General features: G+C 38.5%; 1 protein-coding gene across 1 annotated transcript in view; it reads left to right on the forward strand.

Annotated features, from left to right (window-relative positions):
• Nucleotides 1-27,455, forward strand: part of JAG2 (jagged canonical Notch ligand 2) — a gene marked incomplete in the record, with an annotated part of 92,386 nt that overhangs the window by 46,645 nt on the left and 18,286 nt on the right. Inside the window, 10 exon segments of the mRNA XM_034768884.1 lie at nt 14,187-14,317; nt 14,750-14,869; nt 17,266-17,379; nt 18,782-18,895; nt 19,533-19,646; nt 20,229-20,275; nt 20,608-20,781; nt 23,550-23,700; nt 24,255-24,419; nt 25,125-25,238. Of these exon segments, the coding sequence (XP_034624775.1) occupies nt 14,187-14,317; nt 14,750-14,869; nt 17,266-17,379; nt 18,782-18,895; nt 19,533-19,646; nt 20,229-20,275; nt 20,608-20,781; nt 23,550-23,700; nt 24,255-24,419; nt 25,125-25,238 (1,244 nt within the window).

Here is a 27,455-nt window from a genome sequence, read left to right on the forward strand (position 1 = left end):
GTCTTGGCTGACTGAGGTTAGTTCCTGTTTTGTGGAATACAAAGAAGAAAAAGCTTGGGAGGGGAGTTATATAACCTACTAAACTTGCCCCTCCCTCCCCCAAATTTTTTCTTTTCTTTTTCTCCCTTATGACTGGAGAGGTGTTAACAGGCCGCTTACCTTGAAGGGTTCCTTGAAATATATTTTAACTACCTATGCTAAAGAATCTGTTCCACTTTGTATTTAGCTGTGATGCTCTGAGTTCTTTTCCCAGACCTGAAGAAGAGCTCTGTATAAAGTCGAAAGTGTCTGTCTCCATCAGAAGTTGGTTCAATAAAAGATATTACCTCACCTATCTTGTATCCCTAATATCCTGGGATCAACACCACTACAACAACGCTCCATACAATGTTATAAAATGCATTTATGACTTCACTGCCACCAGTTCAGACTATGACTTGGGAAAATGACCATCAGCTTATATTGGGACTGTTCCCCAATGTGAAAACTCTTGAGGAAGAAAACTGAGCAAGTACTTTCCTGAATTTTGGTTCAGGTGGGTGGGGCATCTTCAGAGCCTTATTAATGTCCAGGTAGTGGTGGGATGTGAGAAGGCATCTAAGGGAATACCAGTTGAGATGAAAAGACAATAAAAACCTAGGCTAGGTCTCCCATGTAGCTGCTCTATGCTGATGGGAGAGAGCTCTCCCATTGGCATAACTACCTCCCCCTCAACAAGCGGCGGTCGCTGTGTCGGCAGAGCATTGTCCACACTGGCGCTTTTGTCGGTGAAACTTACGTTGGTCAGCGGTGTATCTCCTCCACCCCCCACCAACAAAAGTTTTACCAAAAAAAGTACTAGTGTAGACATACCTTGCTTTGCCTAAGGCTAATACCTTTTTTTACAAGGAGAGAGAAAAGCTAGACAGATAACCATGTAGGAGAGGTAGTGTCAGTACCCTCATCTTGCTGAAACAAATAAAGGCTAACAGGAATGTGTTCTAGCAGAAGAGTGAAAGAAAATACCTTTGAAAGATTCAAAGGGGGAGAACACTTAGGACCCTAAAGATTAGGTTGAGGCTCCCGAGAGACCAGATGCTTTTGAAGGGGGATTTTTGAAGGGGTAGCTTTAAAACTAAAGGAGGAAATCCTGTTACATATCCCCTTGGTTTCTAAAGAACATGAAGAGCTGTTTCCTTAATATTTGATATCTGTGTGGCTCTTCTAAGGTACCCCAGTTGAGTTAAATTTCAGAAAAGTAGAATCCCAGTTTTTTTAAGGGCCCTGACTATAGGCTCTTACCATTATTCTGGTCAGTCTAGTTAGTCACTCCTATATATTCAGGAAGTTTAAACAGCAGCCTCTTTTGCTGGAAGAGAAGATAGCAGAAGACAGTTTAGGTGTAAAAATACTACAGTTGAATTGTATTCCCCCTGCCAGATTCTTGACAGATGTGAAAATACACCTAAGGTCTCAACAGAAAGTGGCAAACACTACCAATTTGGTTGTCTTAATGTACCCTCTACCCACATGCACCTCATTTGAAAGCTGCTTATGTCTACTATAAGATGCAGTATGATGTGGAGCTATCAAGTGGTGCCGTTTCCATAGAAATGGAGATAAACAATGACACCATCAACACATGCAAGTATTTCAGTGGTCACTTTCATTTGTTTCTTAGTTTAATGACTCTGTATTATTTCAAGACACAAAATTGGATTTCTTTGACCTCAGAGCATCACAATAACAAACTAAAGAGTAAAACAAAATCTAATAATAAACTTGAACAGGTATCCTGGAAATGTAATAACATTGGTGACATTTCTAGTCACCATCATTATTGTCATTTTGTTTATCGTTATGATCTCTGCTGAGTTACCAAGTCTTTATTGCTTGGCACGCACATATTTCTGTGTAGGAAATATTGTTCTGACTACAGACACAGTTGATCATGCAGCAATTCCCTACTGGTACAGGCTCAAATAAGGTCTTGTAGAAACTCAGATTCTATTGGGCCCTTGAATACATGAAGTAGTTCATCACCCACACTTTTCCATCTATGTTGCAATGATTTATCTATGTGTGAAGATATCCCAGTCTTTGCCAAGATGCTCTTTTGATATAGTCTTCAAAACTGTCCTCACATGGTGAGTGTTTGGCCAGTGACTTGTCCTTGTTGATGGCTAGATTGAGGCGCAAACAATTCAGATTTCTGTGGGTCTCCTTTCCTTCCCTGCTCTAGTCATCTACCAACTTTCTTGCTGCACAAATTGCAGCTTATCCATCACCCTCTCCCAGTTTGGCAAGATCTCTGAAGCAGTGGGCTCTTTGTCATCCCTATTTGATATTGGTGGGGAAAAAAATTCTGTAATGTTGTCAAAACAGTCACATCCTGTTAATACTTGTACAGCAGGAAGCATGTTACAGAAGTCAAGAGTGAGTGCTGCACAAGTTGCATCACTTCACATCTGTGTATGCATGTCCATTGTGCTGGTAATGGCACCTGTTTCAATCCATGTTATGTATGTGTTCCATTTTTGGAAAGTAGTGAACAGCAAGGACCAAAACATGTGTATCACATGACCTAATTACCATGGTTCCTTTGGTATCAGGAGACCCTACTTGCACATAAAGTATGCAGAAGCATCCTTATGACCGCTTCTGTTGAGTACCTTCTTGGGCTTCTTCAGCACCTCTACTGATGATGGACTTTGCTGCTTTACAATTGGAAAAGCCTCCAGCTACAAGGAGTATTCGGTGTGCTCCTACATTATCATGTGCATTTAAACCATATATTCATGAAGGAATTTTACAAGTGACTGCTTGTTGAACGCTATATTTAGGAACTCTTTCCATGGAGGCACAGGGCGTCCACCAATCACCTGGTATCTTTTGTAGCATCTTTAGATCCTGTCTGGCGTGGTCTTTCCGCAGTTTTCGGTTACTTTGTCATATCTGTCAAAGACTTCAGTTACAGAATTGGCTTTGTCAAAATCTTCCAGGACCTGCCTCAAGTATTCAGCAGCCAGTTAATCAAATGTGTGGAATTTCTCTGGCCATCATTTGTATAATAGCCATGGCATCTCTGATGTACACCATGGTTTCTTTGTTGCATACTCCTAGCTCATGGATTCTTCCAACTGATGCCCTAATTGAGTGTCTGGTATTCTTGTTGGTTCATCAGCATGGAAGAGGTACATAGGCACAGATCCTATTGGGTGACTTAGAACAGTTGCTATTGAAACATAATCTCTGCATCTTGCTAAGGACAGGGCTCTGTGGAAGACCATTTTTTGGACTGATAGCTACTGTGATTGTCCCTGTCTTGCCAGACTTGTATTTGGTGGTTTTGGCCACGGCAGCAAATGTAGTGATGCCAGGTTTCTTAACTGTCTGAAGAAGCTACATGTCCCATCAGAATCAGCTGTTCCTCTCTCTCTCTCTCTCAAATCTCTCCATTTGTTCTTCACCAACATCTGCTATTTTAGTAGAGACTCTTGTATGTCTGATGTCACATGCAGTCCATTAGATATGTTGATAAGCACCTTTTTGGCTGTGACTCCATGTCAAATGGGTTTGTCATATTGTGGATGACATGGTTGGGAAGAGGTAGAACATTCTTTTCATCCCCTCTTCAGTGCAGAGTCAAGGACTTTTTTGTAGATGTATGTTTGCTGCTACTTGTTTGGCCATTTCTTTCATAGGTTTTGCATATTCATAATATAAAGCTGTGTACGTTCATCTCGAACACTGTAGCTGACCCATACATAAGCATAACTGAATTAAAAAGCTAGTTCCTAGAATATTTCAAAGACTAATACTGAATGCAGAGCCAGCTACAAACTAAAACCTTCTTCCAGGCAGACTATATGTTACAATGTATGTACAAAAGCTTACAAATGGAGAAGCATTACATTAGGAATTCACATACATTTATCTTCCCACTATGCAGTACAAACTATGGGCATGCAATCTATTGCTACTGGTGCACAATCTTCAGTGTAAGCTTGATCTAGTCAGCAAATGTCAATTGGAATACAGACGCCCCCCGATTTACGCAATCGTTCCATTCCAGAAAGCCTTGCGTAACTCAAATTTTGCGTAACTCGGAAACGTATACCGGTACGTTACACAAAAATTTCTGCAACTCGAAAATCCTATTTCTGGCTTACGGAACTTTTTCCGTAAGTGCGAATTTGTGTAAGTCGGCTCTTGCGTAACCCGGGGAGCGTCTGTATAAAAAATGTTTTCCTTGCAAAATACTTTGCTAATTAAGAATATGCCATGTGAAACATTTCATGTTAGTATATTGTAAAATGTAGATATTTGCCTTTTTTCTGTATGTTAAACTTGTAATACATCATAGTTTTGGCACCTTAAGGGGTTTGGAATTAACTTAAATAGCAAAAACTGTAGTCATAATCATGTTGCAGTATTTCTAGAACTTCAAAAACCGACCTTTTCTCATTTTGGTTACCATTGTTTCACCTCGCCTACAGTTTTACAGCACCACTTGACAGCTCTTCTTCTGAACATACCATTGGAAAGCTTATTTTATGTATATGATGGAGGGGGGTGAGGGTGTAGATCTGGCCCTCTTTGGAGACTTGCCTCAGACCTACAACTGATGGCACCAATCCATGAAATTGGTTAGCAAATAGAGAGACTGTTAAAATCAGCGAAGGTATCAAAGATTAGTAGTAGGTCGATACTACAGTTTTTATACCCTGTTTTTTTAAAAAAAAAAAGTTGCCCTTGATCTGCATGTCCATCAGAGATATTGGACTGATCTATAGAAGTTAATACAATGACACTAAATCTCCCATTAATGCAACAAGTCTTAAAATATGTTTCTATAAATGATTTGTTACTGATTGGACAAGCCAACCTCACAGTTGGTACTTAGTGTACCTCATTCTTGCATGCTATGGCAGAAATCGGTGTATGTTAGAAAAGAACACTTTGACTAGATGGTAGAAAATTTCTATAAAAAAGTGGAGTGAATTTTAAACAAGGCTTGCAGGCGTGACCTTTTGTTGTTTACAGCCTTGCAAGGAAGACTGTTTGTTTAGATGTACTTGGGATAATTGTGTTTGGAGCTATTGAATTATAATCTAAATTCCTTCTTCGGATTTTTGGACTATTGCCACCCTCATTTAACAGGTAAAAACAATGACTGCTTTCTAATTCTAAAGGGAAATGAAAAATGGGAGGAAGGCGAATGGGTGTGAGAGGCGTGGAAGTCTGCTGGTGCCAGTAGTCTGGCTCATAAACTGATTTGCCTTATTCTCAAACTTCACAATTATTTTTATATACAGAAAAATTGCAAACTGTTTTGCATCTCTGATTTAGTGTGAGGATTCTAATTACAGCTTTTTACTGAAGTCGTTTTTTTGCTTTTTTACTCTTGATATCAAGTAATTCAAAGTGATTCCTTGGACTAAGTGCTTCTGTAGAGGCAGACATTAGAACTGTAGCAGTCTGATGTAGCCATTCAGCTGGTAAATAACTAAATTCTCAGTTATGCCTTTGGCAGCAGCAGGACTGTCATCCTTATCTGCTGGAAAGCTTTCTTGCCTCTGATTTTTTTTTTTCCTAAGTCTTTTTTTGTTGGTGTTGCTTGAGCTATTTATCAATGTATCTTTTTGTCTGGTTAGCAAGGTAGGGAGGAAAACAAAAATACAGGTCTTCATTTTAACTTGTTTTGGGAATCCCGATAGCAAGCCCCTGTAAAAAGTTATCTTGAGAACTAATGGTCTGATGTGTCTTGTGTTTGGGGAGTGAGGAAGAGGATTTTTCAGATTTTTATTTTCTTCTCTTGAGAAAGTGGTTATTATGCTGGCACCTCATTCTAGAATAAGTGTCAACATGGAGTTGAGCAATTTTAAAATATTTTATAGGGTATAACATATATGCAGGAATTCTACTTGGTAAGGAATATGCTGTGCTTCAGAAATGGTTTTCCTCATATGGGGGTGATTTTACTGCAGAGTCAGTTCAGAAGAAACAACAATGAAAAGCTTGCTCAGATGACAGGCAAAATGACATTGATATCAAACCAATTGCTTCTTGTATAGACAGGAATCAGCTGCTAAAAACTGATAAAATAGCTAGATTTGGGACCACTAATCTGTCTGAAAAACTGGGTTTTTCTTAAATTGCAGATTAAGTGGTCTTGTTGATCAGTGACTTCACCTTGAACTGATTCACATCACAGACCATTGCTTAAAAGTTCAGGTGGTGGGGGGCAATTTGTTTTCTGGTCTGTGTGGGTGTGTTGTGTTTTTACAGTTTGGACAACAGTAGATCTTAAATACTAGATTGTATTGTTTGTGCTACACAGCAACGGGTTAACTTTGATGTAACAGTTAGTTATTTGTTGAGGTAACCTTTTTTAGAGTAACTGGGCCCTGCACACCACAGTGATCCTGGATGGCCATAGATATGGGGGGAACCTAAAGGCTAGTTCTTCGAGATAGGTTATCTGAGTCTTTTGATACCATTTTCAACGAGTTGTCAGTACACTTAATAATTTAATCTCTCATTTCCTCATGATCCACTTTGGCACGTGTTTGGAGAAGTTCCAGGTATCTCTAGTATCCGAGCTACATTGTTCCCATCTTGCCAGAATGGTAGTGCTGTGTATAAAGTTTGTGTACTTTCCTTTTGTTTATTTTAAGCTTTTACAGAGAACCTTGCTTCAAAAACAATTTAAAGGGGCCAAATCTCAGTATTCAATATGTTGTTAAAGTGAAAATTAATCAGCATAGAACTATGGTAGGTGTATATCATGCATCTATTTAAAAAAAATAATAATTTCTAAAAGATAAAGAAAAACGTGTCCTCTAGAGGATGTTTAGACTGAGTCAAATGGACTGGAATGAGATTTTGGCCAGCATTGTTTATTGGGGTGGTGTCAATGCCCCAGCTACACTTGCTTCCCCTATCCGAGGGATAAAGAGCAGATGGGCCCAATCATTCCTCATTTCCTTCTTACTGCCTGTGATTATAAGAGGGAACCCTTGGCAGTGTCCAGTGCTTTTTGCACACTATGTAATTTAGGTCCTCTCTTTGTGTGTGTGTGTCGGTATAATTAGTACTAGTGTAAATAGTACAGTTGTAGTTAGTGTAGTTTTAGGATTAGTTGTTTAAAGGCTGTTGGCTAATACAAATACAACAGTAATAAAAAAAAAAAAAAAAGTGTTAGGGCCTTCCCTCACACCGGGGTTTAGAACCTATGACTGAAGCAAAGTCTCCAGGCTTCAAAACTTTCCTCTTTTTAATGTGGTTACCCTGCTGCATGCCTGGCGCTCAAGGTGCCTTTTCTGTTTTGGGGTAGAGGACCTATTCTATAAAATAATAATTAATAATAAATTCTCAAGAAGTGTTCAGTTTGGCATTCTTTCTGGAAAAGAACTCAGAAGGCGAGGGAGGCCCAATTTAAGCTCCCCTGCCCCCTTGGATCAGTCAATGAGTGCCCCCCAGATCTGGAAGGGAAAAGCCTCTAACAGACCTGAGCAGACATCACTGAGCACTCCTCATTGAGCTAGTACAATAACAGGTCTTAAAATGTGGATCCCCAATTCAGTGTCCGCTTCTAGTAACTAGATCACATTGTCTCCTAATATATAACAATTTAACTCTTAAATTAAGCAGACTCTTTATACCTATTTTTAAGTAAATAACTATACATGACTATTGTTTTGGCTTGTGCAACACCATCCTGTGTACGTCATCAGAAAATGTAGTGGATTTTTTTCCCACCCACTGAATGATGCATTTTGCGTCTGTCATTAGCATCACTGAATTGGCTTTGTTTTCCTGCCATGAATGTTTTGGCTAAAATTTCTAATTGAAGTCTAAGTGCGGGAGGAGTTCTATTATTTGTCAGGAAGGTTCTGTAGGGGAAAAAATACACATGTGAGTAACAGGACACAGTTGTGATGTTTGCTTCTGCCTTGCAGGATGTAGGATTTTTATTTTTGGCTGAAGTGTTTCAGCTCAGCCTTTGGAAGTGTCATAAGTTCCTTCCGCATCCTTGAACTGCTTTAACCAAAAGAGTGGTAGGAGCCTAATGTTCCCCAGCCAGCCAGGATACATGGTGGTGGGATATTGAAGTATAACTGTAGTGGAGAAGTACCTGTTAATGCAGATATAAGGAAAGGAATCCAACATATTGTATTGAGGCGTTTTATCAGTCTATAGAAGTGTGGACTGCAAATTGGCATAAATCTGTGCCCCCAAAAAAGTGTGTGTATGATGGTGGTTGTTATTTAAGCCATTCAATTCCATGTTACTCTTTCCTAAAGAGAGACTAATAAAGCAAAGTGGTGGGACTCAAGATCACTAGATTCAGCCCACTTGTGGTTAATTTCTTTTAGAGACAATTAGCCTTTAAGGTGGGCCTTAGCTCTGAGTGCAAATACCTTTTTTCCTCATCTTTGTTTTGAACATTGATAATAGAGATTTGTTACCACCAGGACTTGACATATTTAGCCAGAACATGAAGCCTACTAGCCAAAAGTAGATGCAAAAAATTAATTGGACTCCCCAAGGGAGGTCCATATGCAATTCCAAGCCCAGCTGCTTTCAGTTGTTGAGATTCCTGTCAAGGTGCTATCCCTGGATCCTATGCATGGAGTCTGACTCATGTGACAGTCTGACATACGAAACACTCCCCTGGCTTCTGCAACGGAGGAGCTCTCAAAATTAAGATGTCCCTCTTTGTAAGTCAGTTTCACTGCTCTGGCCACCCAGACCTGAAGAAGAGTTCTGTGTAACTTGAAAGCTTGTGTCTCTTGCCAACAGAAGTTGGTCCAATCAATAAATAAAGTGTGTGTGTGTGTGTGTATGTGTATATATATATATATATATATATATATATATATAACCTCTCACACTTTTTCTCTCTGGTCAAATGTTAGTTTTGTTCAACAGTACCGTATGTTACGAGTTTTGTCAAGTGAAACTTAAGCTCAGCTTCTTCTCTTATTGGGAAAGATCTGTGCAGCTAAATCCTGACTTCCTGCTAGGTGAGAAACTGATAATTTAACTAATTCCAGTGTACCACCACTTTGCTTTATTAGTCTCTCTTTAGGAAAGAGTAACATGGAATTGAATGGCTTAAATAACAACCACCACCATACACACACTTTTTTGGGGGCACAGATTTATGCCAATTTGCAGTCCACACTTCTATAGACTGATAAAACGCCTCAATACAATATGTTGGATTCCTTTCCTTATATCTGCATTAACAGGTACTTCTCCTCTACAGTTATACTTCAATATCCCACCACCATGTATCCTGGCTGGCTGGAAGTGTTCTATAGCCTCAAAGTCATTGGCCTATTTTAAACACCGGTAGGAATAACCTGATTGGTAGGTGGATAAGAGGGGGATAAGATCCAAGTGACTTCAGTGCGTCTACTTTGCAAACACTTACATGAAACAGCCAAGTGAACAGGATCATGCATTGGCAGCTTTATAATTCAATGTGCTTAACCTAGAATCTGGTTTTGAAAACTAGGGGCCCAATAATACAAGATGCAAGCACCATCAGAGAGGTGCCAAGAACCCTTAACCCCTACTAAGGTCAATAGACTGAGCACATCTTGGCACTTTGCCAGATCAGACCCTTCAACTGCATGATGGTTACTAAATGTCTTGTTTTGGTAAATACTGCTCTTCCACAAATGAAGGTTTGAAAAAATTGCGTCTTAACTTTGTATAGTCTTCACACTTTTAAAACTAATCTTTGTAGTAGAATATTAAAACTCCAATTAAAGAAACATATCTCAGCCACATTGTCACCTGTTACTGCCTTTCAATGCTTTTTGCTGCTGTTTCTGAATACAATTTGGGGCTGCAGTGTGTACCAGATGCTATCTTTTTATTTTATTTTATTGATTGACTCTTGTGGGATATCTTGACCTTGTGTCAGCTGTTTCAGAGAGCCTTAATGCACTCAGACTTGGCATTTCTACAAATGTATTGGCTGTAACCTCATTTACCTATTTCATGCCACGCTTACTAGTAATGTGGTGGTTAGGGGTTGGACTAGATAACCTCCTGAGGTCCCTTCCAACCCTGATAGTCTATTATTCTAATCTGAACAAATATTTTATACAAACTTAAATATATTGATGATACAATTCTTGCTGATATATCTTAAAATAACTGAGTGTGTGGTAATCTACAGCACAATTGTTTCCTTTGGTTGCCTTTATTTAGTTTGTGAAATTTGATGTCCCTACATGTTTTGCTAATATTTTGTTCTTTAAAGTAGCCTACTTCAGCCTTAATCTAAACTGTAGGTTTCTATTGTTACCAATCCCTCTGTAGTCTAAAGAAAATGCAGCCCTTTTCATTTGCTTTTGAAAGCAGCTAAGCTAGGTTTGTAGAACTGTTCATTATTTTTATGGGCTTTTTAATTAAAATTACTGAAGATCATTCTGATATGTGCCTGTTGCTCTCCTTTTGTTGATCTTAAACCTGACGTAGCGGACCTGTCTGATCTGAGACTTGATGCGTATGCTGCAACCTTCCCTCAGGAAATCACTAAACTAGAACAATCTATTTATGGTAACTTCCTTTGTACTGTTAGCTTAATCTAAATTTCTGGGTTACTATCTGATTTGCTTTTGCATAGCCATGATCATAAAGTTAGTGCTAGTAAAATTGGCAGAAAAGGGAAGGGAGAAAGGGACAAGAAATTAACCCCAATCAAGAATCTTGGATTTTCTGAGTCTAGGTTGTTGTACAGGGTGAATTCCACTTTAAATAGGAAAAATGGTTTACAATATTCGTAATCGGGTTCAAAATTAATCCTAGGATTATGGAAACTTCAAGTATGCTTTTCCATTCATAATGGCAGAAATTTAATCTAGTCCACTGTTGGCTGCATAAACCGCTTCTCTTTAGGCTTTGTTTACTGGGGTGAAATAGATTAATTCTGTTTTTTCTAAATATAACTCCACTCTCCTCTAAATCTTTGGGTTTTTTTATCACGGTGAACTGACGTTCTTATCCTTAATGCTTTGACATGATTTTCTCACAAGTTTCAATACACAAGCTGTTGAACAAGTTTTTCTTTTTATCACATTTTGCTCTAGGAGTGAGCAGAGATCCATGTAAAAGTTATCTTTCAAGAAGGAAGTGGAATTAAAGCTGTTCTAGCACCTGCTAATGTAGGATGCGACCAGACTTCCTGTTTGAGAGGAAATCCTAATTTATTCTTCCTTGTAAACTGAAGACTGATCAGTTTACCACATAGTAACCTTTTGACTCGTAAACATAGTGTTCCTTTGGTTGGACTGCTGGTAGCTTGTAGAAATGATTTCCCTAGGGCTATTATGGTAACTCAACTTATACCGGAAACAAAGTTTACAGTTAATGTCATGAACAAGTAGTAACCCTTTCCTACCAAATAAGCATTTTTGTGTGTTCTAGCAGGGGCTAAAACCACTTTTTTTAATTCCATTTTTCAGAAGATAATTTACATTGCCCTCTCCATGCTCCTAGAGCACTATCACAATTTCTCGTAGCCCATTTAAATAGGAGTTACTGAAACACACTTTCCTGTCCTAAGGACATGTATCAGAGTAGCAGCCGTGTTGCCTCCGAAGAAGTGGGCTGTAGTCCACGAAAGCTTATGCTCTAATAAATTTGTTAGTCTCTAAGGTGCCACAAGTACTCCTGTTCTTTTTCCTGTCCTAGTCACATTGACATGCCACATTTGTCAGTAGGTATTTATTCTTTGGATTAAAACCGATTTTGTGTTGGCAATAATGAACCAAGTTACAGAAGCTGAAGTGTGTTGAGAATGCACTTAAATATCAGAATTGTATTATCAAAATTTAAAACATTAAAGAAATCATGCATGCTTTACTAGAAGTAGGTATCCTTATAGTATACATTGGAAACAGCTGTACTCTGTGGCTATGTAATTGGTACTGCCTAGAGGAAAGAAGATGAATTTTTAGTATGAACTAGCTTTCTAATTACATTTCTTATTTCACTATACAACATATTAACACAGGAGGAGAGAACTGCTATAGAGCTTGTATATTCTACAGATTCCTGGCAACCCCCATTTATCTGAATCTTTTAATTATCTGAATAAACTTTGTCTCCTGAAATAAGTAGATAACTGTTTACAATTACAAATTGTGGGGATTACAATGTAAGTAGGAAGTATCAGAGCAATCTCTAGCACTGTCACTTGCACAGTATCGTTCCAGAAGTTTACCAGTGAGACACTAAACATACGTGAGTACACGAAAAAAGCTACCTTTGTAACTAAATACAGAAGAGCAGAAATTCAGAGCTTTAAGCAAGGAGTAGTTTGTGTTGGTATTAACACAGAGGACAGCATTATCATGCTGCCAACATATGGTCTCAGAAACCACAACCCCTTATTAAACAGTCTAATATATTAGTCCCTAGTGAATGGGGATTCCCTGTTTGATTTTCCTCTTCCACTCACAAGATGGCTACAAATGTTAGTGCCATTCTTTTACTGCATTCCAAAGGGGTACTGATATTGAGACACTGACATTGATATGAAAAATGTAGCTTTGTTGGCTGGCACTCCTCCCTCACAGAGCATATGGGGATTATATCCATACAATGTAGTCTAACAGAGATCTTTCTAATGAGACTTTCTGGATATAGTGAAGCATATTTAACAGCCAGTTCAACAGACAACCAGTTTAAATTAACTGTCAGATAGGATTGTATTGGAAGATTTAGATGGTCCTTTTTAAGAGAGTATCTGAGGTAAGGAAGGAATTCTTGCTGTTTTTGTTGGTGGTAATTTAAGATAAGTACACCTGCTCTCTTGGGGCAGTCTCTTTAATGCTAATTCAGAGAGTTTCCTTCTGACTTAAAGCCATAACTTCTGTTTGGAGACTTAAGTTTGTTTTTTTTAAAGAGTAAGACAAAACTTCCCTATAGAGCACACAGGTATTTTTGTTAACAGAATTCTGGCCTTGTAGTTTTCAGAGTAGCAGCCGTGTTAGTCTGTATCCGCAAAAAGAAGAACAGGAGTACTTGTGGCACCTTAGAGACTAACAAATTTATTAGAGCATAAGCTTTCGTGGACTACAGCCCACTTCTTCGGATGCATATGTGGGCTGTAGTCCACGAAAGCTTATGCTCTAATAAATTTGTTAGTCTCTAAGGTGCCACAAGTACTCCTGTTCTTCTTTTGGCCTTGTAGTATGTCTCATTGTTACAAACAATCCAATCTGAAGGGAAAGGTTTTTGAAGAAACCTACCCTGTTTCCCCGAAAATAAGACATCCTCCGAAAATAAGGCCTACTTACAGTTTTGCCTCTCATTGTAATATAAGGCATCCCCCCGATAATAAGACCTCCCCGATAATAAGGCATCCACCGATAATAAGGCATTTTTCATTTCTGAAAAATAAGACATCCCCTGAAAATAAGACCTAGCGCATCTTTGGGAGCAAAAATTAATATAAGACACTGTCTTATTTTCGGGGAAACAGGGTAGTTTAAAGTTTTGTTACCAAGTGTTAATTGCTTTTAATTTTTGTGTATTTCTCAAGTGTTCATTACTTTATTTTGTCTGCTCCAAGTAAGGAGGACACTAGAATAAGCTGCTAAAGAACAGTGGGAACATAACAAACTAAATCTGCAGAAAGAGTTCTTAAAATAACTCAGAGAAAATTGACAAGACAGCTGCATCTTTGATCACCCCCAGGTCTTGAAATAAGTGTCGTACTCTAGAACAAATTAGCTAATCTCTCACCAGCCATCTTCACAAAACAAAAATACAATGTATGCCTCTTTGTCCACTAAAAGAACTTGCAGTCTTCATTTCTAATAATTAATAGGTTATGCAGCCCATCTTTACACTACCGTAAGGCATGATAATTTCTAACTGTGTAGGGGCTAGATCTCTTGTGAAAGAACAGGTATGTATGTGTGCGTACTGTTTAGAATAAGTTACTGTGATATTTTGGGAGTTTGCTTTCTTGTTCCTAGTGAATTATGGTAAAGAGGCATACCACTCTTCAACTAGGCAAATTGCAGAACAAGTTCTAAAAGAGAATAACACTTCAATATTCTGTTACATTTATCATTCATTATTTAAAACAAGTGGATTGTTCAACATGTAACGCTCTGAATACCTGTGCTGCAGATAATTAAGCACGTTAAACATGTGCACTTACTTCTTAGGTGTCATTATGGTTGGCAAGGACAGTTCTGTGATGAGTGTGTCCGCTACCCAGGCTGTGCTCATGGGAGCTGTAAAGAACCATGGCAGTGTAATTGTGAAACCAACTGGGGTGGTCTGCTGTGTAACAAAGGTACTTAATGTTAATTTACGGGAAAAAATAATAAAATTGCTTGATTAACTGGTAACTTATTAATTGTTTTTGCAATGTGCAGTTATCTGAACACATCTGTCACTAATCTTTTTTTGTGGCGGATGACCGTTCAACCATCATAACAATAAAACATTTTAAAGCCAGGGGCTCAGAATGATACATTTTACCCTCTTACTGATACAGTTGTCTCTTGTCCATCCTTTCTTATTCCACGGAGAGCAATGGGATGACAGGCTTGCTAGTGATTGATGACTTGAAGTCAAAATGGATTAAGGGGGAGGAGGACATAATGTTATTCAAGCCAGGAAGGCGTTGTATGTCTGCCTGTAGTCTCTTGACTGTGAACTAAAACAGTAACTTTGGATTTATGTTACACCTGTCAACTGGCATTTTCTTTTCTTCTGTGTCCAGATTTAAACTACTGTGGAAATCACCATCCATGCTTGAATGGCGGAACCTGTATGAACACCGAACCAGATGAATATCACTGTGCTTGCCCAGATGGTTACTCTGGAAAGAATTGTGAAATTGGTACTGATGACCATTGCATGCATCTACTTGAATTTGAAGCTATGTTAAGCAGTTGTAGAGAGGAATGGAAGCTGTGTGCTCTTGGTGGTGTTCTAAGCAGCCTGCTGGTTTCCCTGCAGTGATACATCTCCCCCATCTAAGCCACATATGGAGAGAGGAAGGAATTATTTCTTACATTTAAAGCTACCTTCCCTTTCAAAGGGAGTCATCAAAAGATCCCTTCCAAAATCCCATTTTTTTTTTTTTTCCTTTCTGGGAAGCAGGAAGAGGATTTCTCCACCCACCTGCAAATTCAGGTCCTTGGAGGGAGGGGTCCAGATGACGCTAGGTAGCAACAACCTGCTGTCTTCCTTCTTAAAGGTCTAATCCAAAAACTACTGAGGACAATGGAAAGTCTTCTGCTGGCTGCAGTGAAGAGGCCCAGTGTGTCTCCTTTCTTACCTTTTTGTTTGTTTGGGTTTTTTTGGTTTTGTTCTTATGCTGCCTCCCCTTCCTCCCCCCAATATTAAACTGTACCATACTATTTTGGGAAGGGGTGCAGGTGCACCTTTTTCTGCTGTACTCTCTCCCTGTCTTCCTCCTGTGCACACGTGCGCATACACACCTGGATCATCTTAAGGATGCTACAGGCGTTTGTGAAAGTCACTTCTAGCTCTGACCCCTGTAGTAAAGTAGACGTCTACCTGGGCAGGTATTCTAACTGTGATCAAAGAAAAGGGAGGAAGGCACTTAAATATTTTTGTTTAAAATATTACTTTTAGAAAGTCAAAAATTAGCCACTTATTCTCCTGACCCTCACTTTGAAGAAAAGAAACAGCATTTCCCACAAAGGTATATCGCAGTTTGGATCCCATTCCGCAGGGTTAAACTACGTTTGAAAACTCTGCTCAAGGCCTGCTAATGAGTATTCTCAAGAACAGTTGATACTAAAATGTTAGTTACAAAACTATGTTCATGGGAGCATAGAGTTTTTCAAGCGTAATTCTATTGCAATCTCTTCCCCTCTAGCCTCCCTGATGTCAGTCTCGCAGCTCTGAGCCTATCCGATTCCACTCTGAAAATTACTTCCTCTCCCACAGTTTCATAGATATGCTATATTTTCCTTTATTCTATCTTCCCTGGCTTTTTGGCTGTTCGTGTTCAAGACTGTACTGTACTATGGTCAGTTTATCCTTGAATCTTCTGTATACATCTCATTTCTTGTTCTTACCATTGACCCCTGTACTCTCATCCCTGCCCATTTTAATTGATGGGCTATCACTCTGCTCACTGAATTCTTCAGACCACTCTGTAGACCTCTTCTTCTTTTTGTTGCCAAACATCCTAAACCCCTTCAAAAATCTCACTTCAGCTGTTGTTCCGCTGCTAACCTCCAGTGCTCACCACTGGAGCTTCCAATTGCTACTCCAGCATCTAATCTCAATTAGAAGGCGGCATGCGAGCTGACTTTCAGTGGCACTCACACTGCCCGAGCCCTGGCCAGCGGTCCAGGGGGCTTTGCATTTTAATTTAATTTTAAATGAAGCTTCTTAAACATTTTAAAAACCTTATTTACTTTACATACAACAATAGTATAGTTATATATTATTGACTTCTAGAAAGAAACCTTCTAAAAACGTTTAAATGTATTACTGGCACACGAAATCTTAAATTAAAGTGAATAAATGAAGACTCGGCACACCACTTGCCGACCCCTAACCTAAATGATCCAGAGTTTAACTTGATTTTAAAACAACTATTTCTCTGGTTGTGAAAAACCTTCCAAAAATAATCCAGTGCATTGCTGTCCTGAGTTTGCAGGCAGCTGTACTTTATAGGTTCCAAGGCCAGAAGAGAGCACTGTGATCATTTTAGTCTGACCTCCTGTATATTATCGGCCATCGGACTCCCCAAAATAATTCCCAAAGAACAACAGCAGAGTGAAATTACTCTGTAAATGAGACCTTTCTCACTTGAACTGTTGCTGTTTATCAGTAGAGAAAGGCACTGGAGCAGTTCAGAAGTGAAAGGTCAAAAAGCAAAGGCTGTGGAGAGAGTGGCAGGGAGAAATAGGTTAGTGGAGATATCTCTAAGTGTCGGGTGGTTCTGAGACATTAGTTGGTCTCCCTTTTGCTTCCTAGCAGTTATAGGAGGTGAGAGGCTGATATGAAAGATGGTGCCCCTGAGCAGGGTCCCGGTTCAGTCCCCTGATAGGAATCTAGCACCCTTCCCATCACAGCAGGTAAGGATGGAAGAGCCTGAGCTTCCCATCTGTGCAGGCATCCTTCCTTTTTATGTTTCCGCTGGCTAGTGAGTAAGTTTTGACTAGAAGGTGTGCAATAAAAATAATCTTAGACCCTGGTTGAGGTGTTCCTGTGTAATCATTCTACTTAGGAAGACTTTCTTTTCTCTTTTAGCTGAGCATGCATGTGTATCAAACCCTTGTGCTAATGGTGGAAGTTGCCATGAAATTTCATCGGGCTTCAAATGCCATTGTCCATCAGGGTGGAGCGGACCAACATGTGCTGTTGGTAGGTACAATTCAGCTGATTTTAGCATATTGGGCTTGAAGGATTGTTGTACACTTTGCTGAATAAGCCTGCCACGTGTTAAAGTGGGTAACATGCTGTACCAGTTGATTTTTGTTCAGTAGTTGTGAATTCCAAACTGTTTTATCATGTATTTCTATGGTATTGTTCTTGAGTTACTTAGAAAAACAGGAAGGCATTGAAAGAAGCAGCTATTTTTGCAGTGTAGGACTAAAAGTTAACAGAAGTCTAACTAAGGACATGTTTGCATTACAAACGTACATCAGACTTGCCTACAAACTTCATGGGTGTGAAAGATCTGCACGGCTGATCGACATAGTTATACCGTTCTAACCCCCCACGGTAGACTGTGCTATTCAACAGGAGAGCTTCTCCCGTCAACATAGCTAGGACCTCTTGCAGAGGTGGCCTAACTATGCCGACAGGAGAAGCTTCCAGCAGCATAGTAGCATCTTCACAAAAGTGGTACAGCGGCACTGCTGCAGTGGTGTGTGTGTGTGTGTGTGTGTGTGTGTGTGTGTGGACAAGCCCTAAGTCTAACTACCCACTTTCTGTAATGGTGTATGTATGTTATGCCCCAAGTTTCCTTGCACCTAAATAAATCAATCTTCCCGCATTGGAATAAACGTTATGAAGTGTTTCTCTTCAAACTGCTTAACTTATAATTTATATGTAAATATTTTGTACTCCATTCTATATGGGTTGCTAATTAGTGATGTTTTAACTCCCATAACCACACAGGAGCACCACTTAACTTAAGAGCAGAGTATGTCTTGTTGCTGACTTCATATTAGAGATCTGAAAGCCTTTTTAGTTGGAATACGTGGAATTAACCAATTCATAGTGGGTAGAGTGTACTAGTTCATCTGCCTTAGGGAATGTTTTGTTCGGTTTGCTTTAACTGAAGGTAACCTGTGAAGGAGTACCTAAACCTTTTAATCTGTGCTAGTAGATTCAGTGAGTCTTTTTACTTTAGGAGGACAGAGATCTTCCTAAAATTTTTGGAATCATAAATTTATAAACAATGGTGTACACAGCACTGTACAGTGGGAGAACTGTGTTTAAATGGCAGGCTTCAGTCCCCAAAGAGATTTTAGTTTTATTGGGATATAGTGGGAAAATACAGAGCAGTATACTACCAAAATCAAAAAAGATCGCCGTATGTCACAATATTGAGGTGTCCTAGATCACAAATAGAAAGTCCTGAAACTTTTTTCACATTGAGGTTAAATAAGAACAAAGGTTGAGATTTTCTAGGCAGTGCAGAGGACTTATCCACACTGTTCACTTAAGATGTGTGACTAAATCCCCTGCTCACTTTTGAAAAAAACTCAAATCATACATTTCAAAACTGTTCTATATCGGCTACCTTTTCATTTTACAGATATTGACGAATGTGAGTCTAACCCTTGTGCTCGTGGAGGGACCTGTGTTGATCGTGTTAATGGCTTTGAGTGTATATGTCCACAACAGTGGATTGGAGCAACCTGCCAGCTTGGTAAGTAATTGCTTTTTATGGCTCTTGAAGACAATTCCACACTTTGCATTTACTCATTGGGTTTTTTTAAAGGGTTTTTTGTATTCAGCTCTATTATGTCAGGATAGATATTTCAGTGAACTTGTAAGATATGGGTCATTTACTCTTGATGTCTTGGTTCCTGCTTAATAGTTTTGGTAGCAAAACTGGACATGAAAAGCAAACACTAGTTCCTATAAGCATCTAAGCCCAGACCTACATACAATTGTAACAGATATTCGAGGATGCCTGTTAACTTTTCTGATTCAAAACACAATAGTGGTGATGGTAGCTCCTTCTTAATGGTGGCAATGGCTGATTTATAATTAGCGTGACAGTAATTTACTCAGGGAAAAGCCTTCTCTCACTTCCATAACTAACACAATCTGTGAGATTTGTCTAAGGGGAAGATGTTTCTTTTACTTGGCATGTAAAAGAATGTAAATGAATTTGCATTGAAAAGCTACAATATTAAGATTATTTTCTTGGCATACATAAGTAAAATTCTACTGTTTCTTGTAACTGGTGCTTGGATTGCATGGAGGCTTTGCTTGGTGCAAAGGGGATCTGTTTCTGGGTTTGTTCTTTATTCTCTTCTTTCTTTTATCTTGTTTCACAGATGCTAATGAGTGTGAGGGGAAACCCTGTCTTAATGCTTACTCTTGCAAAAATCTCATTGGTGGATATTACTGTGACTGCATTCCAGGATGGAAAGGAGTAAATTGTCATATCAGTTAGTATTTCTTCTTTTAGTTTGTGTACATATATCTACCCCAGGATAACTTGGTTCTTTTTTAAAGAGCATCACACATAATGGTAGCATACTTCTAAGTGACTGAAGGGAAAAGAACTTTTATGCTGTTTCAAAATGTCTCTGTAGCTTTCCTAACTTTTGGCAAAGTAAACGGAGTGCATATTGAAGTCTATAGAAATGCTTTATTTATTGATATAAAGCATTTATTGGATCTAAAGCGTTTGATTTCCGCTGTGGAATTGGACTAAAACTGTAAACATACAAACACACCATATACTGGGTGATATAGTTTAAAATACAATCTTTCTGTTCTACCTTAGAAGAATGTTGTATCAAATAATGAATGTAATTGATATGATACTTTAGTTTGTATTCTGATTTAAACATGAATGAGTTTTAAGGCAGTCAAAAATTAAACCTATTTACCCCTAAGAATCCTGTCAAAATCCTTCCCTCAAAATAATTAGTACTGACTTTTTAAAATTATATTCTGGACCTTAGACTTCAAGGGGTCCAACTTCTGCTGTAAATCTTAATGTCTTTGTATATTTTTTTCAATAGATATTAATGACTGTCATGGACAATGTGAACATGGAGGGACTTGTAAGGTAATCTTTCCTTATAAAATATATTAATCACATTAACTTTTGTAAGGGAAAAGGTGCTCATCTTTAAAATCAGAATTCATATTAATTAGCACTTGTATGCAATATATGTATCTACAGATTAGTTCAATAAGAAGCAGGAGGAGAGACGAACTGCTTGTGTATTGCTTAATTCATGAGTTAGATTTTGGCTCCATTAAAAGATATAAATCAATCTGTCTGCTGATGCTGTTTGTAAATACAGTATTCAAGCTCAATCTTGAAAATCTGAGGTACACCGTACTTTACAATAAACATTTCTTTCCAATCTTGTCCTTTCCTCCCCCTCTGTGTAGGATGAAGTGAATGGTTACCATTGCTTATGCCCTCATGGTTATCAAGGGAAAAACTGTGAGATAGAAATAAATGAATGTGCAAGCAATCCATGTCAAAATGGAGGACGTTGTGAGGATCTGGTCAATGGATTCCGTTGTCTATGTCAGCAGGGCTTTGCAGGAGCTTTCTGTGAGGTGAGAGTGATGTTGAAACTGCTGTAATAGCTTTGATGGATTGAGTTCTGGAAAGAAACGTATCTCAAGTTTAAATTAGAGCAGCCCAAGGCCAGAGCATTACAGATTAATGCAGCTGTTACTTGATACTCTGTGTGAATAAGCAAATTTAGTGAGTGGTATAGTGGCTGTAACATTTAAAGCTACAGCCTAATGCGTGTAACTGTAAAGCGTTGTAAGCACATGTATTGGTGAATCTTTCTAAGTGTTTAAGAAATAATGAATCTTAAAACAAGTCTAACAATTTTGCTCTGAATTTCTTTTTGAAGACCTCCTGCCCTTTTGATATACTAAAACATATGTATTTAAGCCTGATCCTGCAGACACTTAAGCCTGTTCTTAAACTTACTAGTGAGTAGTCTTTTTGACTTCACTGGGACTATGTGCTTAAAGATAAGCATGTGGGTAGGTGTTTGTTTCATAGAATTATAGAAATGTAGAGCTGGAGGTCATCAAATCCAGCCCCCTGCACTGAGGCAGGACCCAAGTAAACCTCGATCATCCCTGACAGGTGTTTGTCAGCATATTTTTTTTAAAAAGCACCAATCATGGAGGTTCCACAACATTCATTGGGAGCCTATTCCAGAGCTTGATTATCCTTATAGTTAGAAAGTTTTTCTACTACCTAACCTAAATCTCCCCTGCTGTAGATTAAGTCCCTTACTTCTTGTCTTACCTTCAGTGGACTTGGAGAATAGTTGATCACCAGCTTCTTTATAACAGCCTGTAACATAGTCTTCAAATATTTTCCGGTCCCCACCTCAGTCTTCCTTTCTCAAGACTAAACATGCCCACTTTTTTTTTTTTTAATGTATTTATTTATTTTAATAAACTTACTTCATAGAACGGTTTTCTAAGCCGTTTATCATTTTTGTTGCTCTGCTCTGGACTCTCTGATTTGTCCACATCTTTCCTAAGGTGTGGCACCCAGAATTGAATACAGTAGTCCTGCTGAGGCCTCATCAGTCCTGAGTAGAGTGCAGAATCTGGATCTTAAACCTGATATTGCACCAGAAGTGTGTGGAGATGATGCTTGCAGCAGGGTTTAGAACTTGCATACAAAAGCATGAGTAAGAATTAAAACAGCTCATGATGCTGAAGATTTGTTTTTGTGGGGAGGACACTCAACCCTTTCTAAACAAAACCTAGAATTCTTCCCCTTAACATCCAGTATCTAGTTTTTATTTTCAGTCATGTGAATTTCTGAGCAGTCACACAAGCATTGATGCAACTGTAGAAGAGCAACATCCACCAGTGAGGGTAGATTAAAATTTAGGGATAGGGTTGCGCCAGATTTTTTTCATGGAGGATCTCTGTTCTTCAATTTAATAAAATATTGCAAAAGTAATTCCTCTGCTTGAAATACAACTACTTTACAGTACCAATACCCTGTCTTTTCTTATTTAAAACTTTAAAATGAGTTGCCAGTAAGAGCTGTGGACCAGTTCTTAAACTGATCCGTTAACTCACAGCTCAGATGCTATTTCTGCATGGTCTGATCATTTGAATGCTATTCCTTTTGCATGGTTTCTAGTACAATGTATAAGTTTATCCAACCTGATGAATAATAGAGGGAGTTGGCTGACTGCCATGAGTGTTGCAGGAAATCTCTACTGCTGATTCCAGATGCTGAAGTAGCAGCTACTGAACTTGAATTGAGAAAGGGAAATTTACTCTAATGGAAGGAAACAAATGGAAACTTCTGATAGAACAAGATCTGAGAATATCTTTCTCAGAATCTAAATGCTTTTTGTAGTCTGCATGAAATGCTCTCTAAAAGAATAGAGCAAAATAGCTTGCTGAAAACTCTCTAATTTCAGTTGCACATGCTGCATTGAATTGAAACATGTCTACAATATTTGAGCCTTTAAGTTTGTTTACTTTTTTTATTTTTTTTTTGGCTACAGTTTTTTCAGACTCTCTATAAAGTTGTCAGAATTACATGCAAATAATGAAAACTCTGCAGTGAAGCTAATAAATCTCCTCCTCTTTTTTTTTTTTTTTTCCCTTTTTCTTCAGGAGAACACTAAAACAGGACAGGACTTAGCTTTTCCTAAAGTAAAACAGGCCCTTGAGAATAGCAGTTGGTAGGAAAGGTACCATGGTATAGGGTACTTTTTGCTTTCACTGACATGCAAGGGCTGTTTTAAGCAAATGTAGCAGACATAAGACGACTGTATATTAAGATGAATCACTTCCTTAAAAGGATGCGTCTGTGTAAAGGTTTACATGCTGAGAGTTTTTTGTCTAAGTTTGGATTTTCATCCTAATGGTAGTAACAGACAGGATTTAAGAGATCTTTTAAACCACCTCTCTTAAATATGCGCATTCATGGTTATAGTATTGAGTATTAGAGAGCATACACAGAGAAATAGTAAAGGGTAGCAATCACATATGACATTTCTTGAGTTTAAATTTAGTATTTTAGTTATGCATCATTTTTGCGCATTCAGCTTGTTGACAAAACTAAACTATTACAAACAAGTCCTTGTTGAATCTTCAAAATGATCCTTTATAGTAGTAACAGAACTGCTTTGCAGTGGACTTGACTAAAGTAACTTGCAGCCTGTAGCCAAGCTGTAGAATGGTATGCGATATAGACAACTTATAAACATGGTCTTTAATATTAATTTCCTGATAAAATACTTCATCTGTGTCTATGGCAACATTGATAATGCTGCTTACTGTGCTGGGAAATAGTTCCTGATAGCAGATTCCCTTTATTACAGATGGATATTGATTTCTGTGAACCTAACCCTTGCCAGAATGGGGCTAAATGCTATGATCTAGGAGGAGATTATTACTGTGCCTGCTCCGATGACTACGATGGAAAGAATTGCTCTCACCTCAAGGACCACTGCAAGAACAGTTCTTGCAAAGGTATGTGCTGTCCCCCAGGAATTCATTACTTGGGCAGTCGTGTAGAACACAATGGGAGGAAAAATGCAGAGGATTATAGGGTGGCAGGGAGTAGGGTCTCTTGTCGAAGTGCTATAGTTAGACTATGTATGCAGTGTAGCTGTAGCAGTGTCCGTTCCAGATTATTAGAGAGAACAAGGTTGGTGAGATAATATCTTTCATTGGGCCAGCTGCTGTTGGTGAGAGAGACCAGCTTTCAAGCCACACAGCTGTAGAAGAGCTGTGTGTGGCTCAAAAGTTTGTCTGTCACCAGCAGAAGTTAGACCATGTCAAGTACGTGATGGCTGGGGGAATAGGAAATATGCTTGTAATCTTGTGTATTACTTGCAGGGTGGTGCAAGATAACTTTCTCTTAATATTATAATCTTAGAATGTGCATAAAATGTCTTCCAATAAGATATGAACAATGTGTTCACCACTCTAAGTTTAAAAAAGCCACAGTTCTTGGTTGGCACAATCTTTTCTATATATAGCTAATGCTGTTAAGAATAACTGATTTACCTTTTTATTCTTAGTAATAGACAGCTGTACAATAGAAGTATTCACAAATGCTACGCAGGAAGGTATCCGTTTCATTTCATCTAATGTTTGCGGGCCTCATGGACGGTGCATTAGTCAGCCAGGAGGGAATTTTACTTGTGCCTGTGAGAGGGGTTTTACTGGAACGTACTGCCATGAAAGTAAGTGGAAGTCTGTCCCATTTGTCTGTCTTTTTTAAAGAGCTTGAAGGCTTAGATTTTTTTTTTTTTTTTTTTAAATCATTAGAGGGACATTGCTTTGAAATTTTCTTTTAAAAATGGACAATTAATGTTATACAGAGTGCTTCACTTCTAGGTCACTTGTTCAAACCCACGTCCTCTTGGTAATGACTGAAAGTCATTATGATACTATTTTAGTTTTCTCTGTAAAACGAGTTGTGGTTTTAATCCAGATTTTAGGGAATGGGTGTCTTCATTACAAATGGCACCCTCATGGGCAATCCCTTCACAGGAAGCTATGGATTCATTAGACGTAGCGTGTGAACTTTCTTGGAACAGGTTTTGAGGCATGTTGGTGAGGCAGCGTAAGAGAGCCTGCTGTGCACTGTTAGCACTTTTGGTACCGTGACTTAGAGTATTTGCCAGATGGAAGGAAATTCCCAGAATCAACAGTGAGACTATGATTAGAACCATTAACAATTTTTGAAAAGTGTGTGTGTGTGTGTGCAAGTGCGCCATTTGTATGTAGACGAATGGAGCACATAAATTCCAGAGCTGTCAATCTGGCACGCTCTCTGTTGGACCTAGCTCTTTAAAATGTTTAACACGAACCTGAAACTGTCTTCTGCATTTAATGCACTGATTAAAATAGTCCCAATTCTAACCCTGTGTTGACTTTCTCTTTAGATATCAATGACTGTCTTGGAAAACCTTGCAAGAATGGCGGGACTTGCATTGATGAAGTAGATTCATTTAGGTGTTTCTGCCTAAGTGGCTGGGAAGGAGAATTGTGTGACACAAGTGGGTACAACTAAAAATTTCCAGCTTTAACGTATTTTTTTGAGGCATTTAGTCTGCAGTTAATAATGTTGGAATTGAGTTTCTCTGACTATTCTATAGAACCATGGCATTTCCTATTCCTCTTGCCAAATGACTGTTTAGGAGGCTTTAAGAATGCAGCTTCTAAGGGGATCAGTTATTTAAATGTGAATGTAACCTGATTTTGCAATAATGTGCTTTTTGATAAAAGCTTTCAGTAATTATCACTCTTCATCCTGTTAACTAACACTTTCTAAATAGTTAGAGGAAACCATATGCTGGTCCTTAGAATATTCTTGCAACACAGTTGTCACCATACCAAAAGCAATCTGATAGTCCAGGTGTAGTAAAAATCAAACAAACCTGTGATCTGAATCAGTCTTTTATGGTGGTATGATGGAAATCTAGATTAATGCCCAGACTTGGACCACAACTAAATCTTAAGTGCTAGAGGTTGGAAGAATGGAATAGCTCAAACAGTCTGCATTGCAGAGATGTTCATGTTTTCTTCAATTAAATTCTAAAATAGGATCATAAATCCTCCTACTGATGCATCCAGAAGTACTATTAGAGCACAAACCAAAATATGCCAGCCAGAGGCTGTCTAGGATAGTTACTTGTAATTGATGTACTGGAGTATCCTGGGTAACTGCCCCAGAGCAGGGGTTTTTTGTTTGTGTTTTTTTTTGTTTTTTTTCCCCCAAGGACTTCTGCTTCAGAGGTATGCCATCCACCCCACTAATGAGAACCCACTGAGTCATCTAATACTGTAGATTAAATATATAGCAAAAATTGAACTAGCATATTTTAAAAAAGCATAACCATAACAATTTGATGTAATTTGAGTTTGGAAGGAAAGAACTAACTTAAATATAACCTAGATTTTAGAAAGCAACAGAGGGTCCTGTGGCACCTTTGAGACTAACAGAAGTACTGGGAGCATAAGCTTTCGTGGGTAAGAACCTCACTTCTTCAGATGCAAGAAGTGAGGTTCTTACCCACGAAAGCTTATGCTCCCAGTACTTCTGTTAGTCTCAAAGGTGCCACAGGACCCTCTGTTGCTTTCTAAAATCTAGGTTATATTTAAGTTAGTTCTTTCCTTCCAAACTCAAATTACATCAAATTGTTATGGTTATGCTTTTTTAAAATATGCTAGTTCAATTTTTGCTATATATTTAATCTACAGTATTAGATGACTCAGTGGGTTCTCATTAGTGGGGTGGATGGCATACCTCTGAAGCAGAAGTCCTTGGGGGAAAAAAAACAAAAAAAAACACAAACAAAAAACCCCTGCTCTGGGGCAGTTACCCAGGATACTCCAGTACATCAATTACAAGTAACTATCCTAGACAGCCTCTGGCTGGCATATTTTGGTTTGTGCTCTAATAGTACTTCTGGATGCATCAGTAGGAGGATTTATGATCCTATTTTAGAATTTAATTGAAGAAAACATGAACATCTCTGCAATGCAGACTGTTTGAGCTATTCCATTCTTCCAACCTCTAGCACTTAAGATTTAGTTGTGGTCCAAGTCTGGGCATTAATCTAGATTTCCATCATACCACCATAAAAGACTGATTCAGATCACAGGTTTGTTTGATTTTTACTACACCTGGACTATCAGATTGCTTTTGGTATGGTGACAACTGTGTTGCAAGAATATTCTAAGGACCAGCATATGGTTTCCTCTAACTATTTAGAAAGTGTTAGTTAACAGGATGAAGAGTGATAATTACTGAAAGCTTTTATCAAAAAGCACATTATTGCAAAATCAGGTTACATTCACATTTAAATAACTGATCCCCTTAGAAGCTGCATTCTTAAAGCCTCCTAAACAGTCATTTGGCAAGAGGAATAGGAAATGCCATGGTTCTATAGAATAGTCAGAGAAACTCAATTCCAACATTATTAACTGCAGACTAAATGCCTCAAAAAAATACGTTAAAGCTGGAAATTTTTAGTTGTACCCACTTGTGTCACACAATTCTCCTTCCCAGCCACTTAGGCAGAAACACCTAAATGAATCTACTTCATCAATGCAAGTCCCGCCATTCTTGCAAGGTTTTCCAAGACAGTCATTGATATCTAAAGAGAAAGTCAACACAGGGTTAGAATTGGGACTATTTTAATCAGTGCATTAAATGCAGAAGACAGTTTCAGGTTCGTGTTAAACATTTTAAAGAGCTAGGTCCAACAGAG

This window comes from Trachemys scripta, chromosome 4 (assembly GCF_013100865.1).
Source record: "Trachemys scripta elegans isolate TJP31775 chromosome 4, CAS_Tse_1.0, whole genome shotgun sequence".
Taxonomy (NCBI): Eukaryota; Metazoa; Chordata; order Testudines; family Emydidae; genus Trachemys; species Trachemys scripta.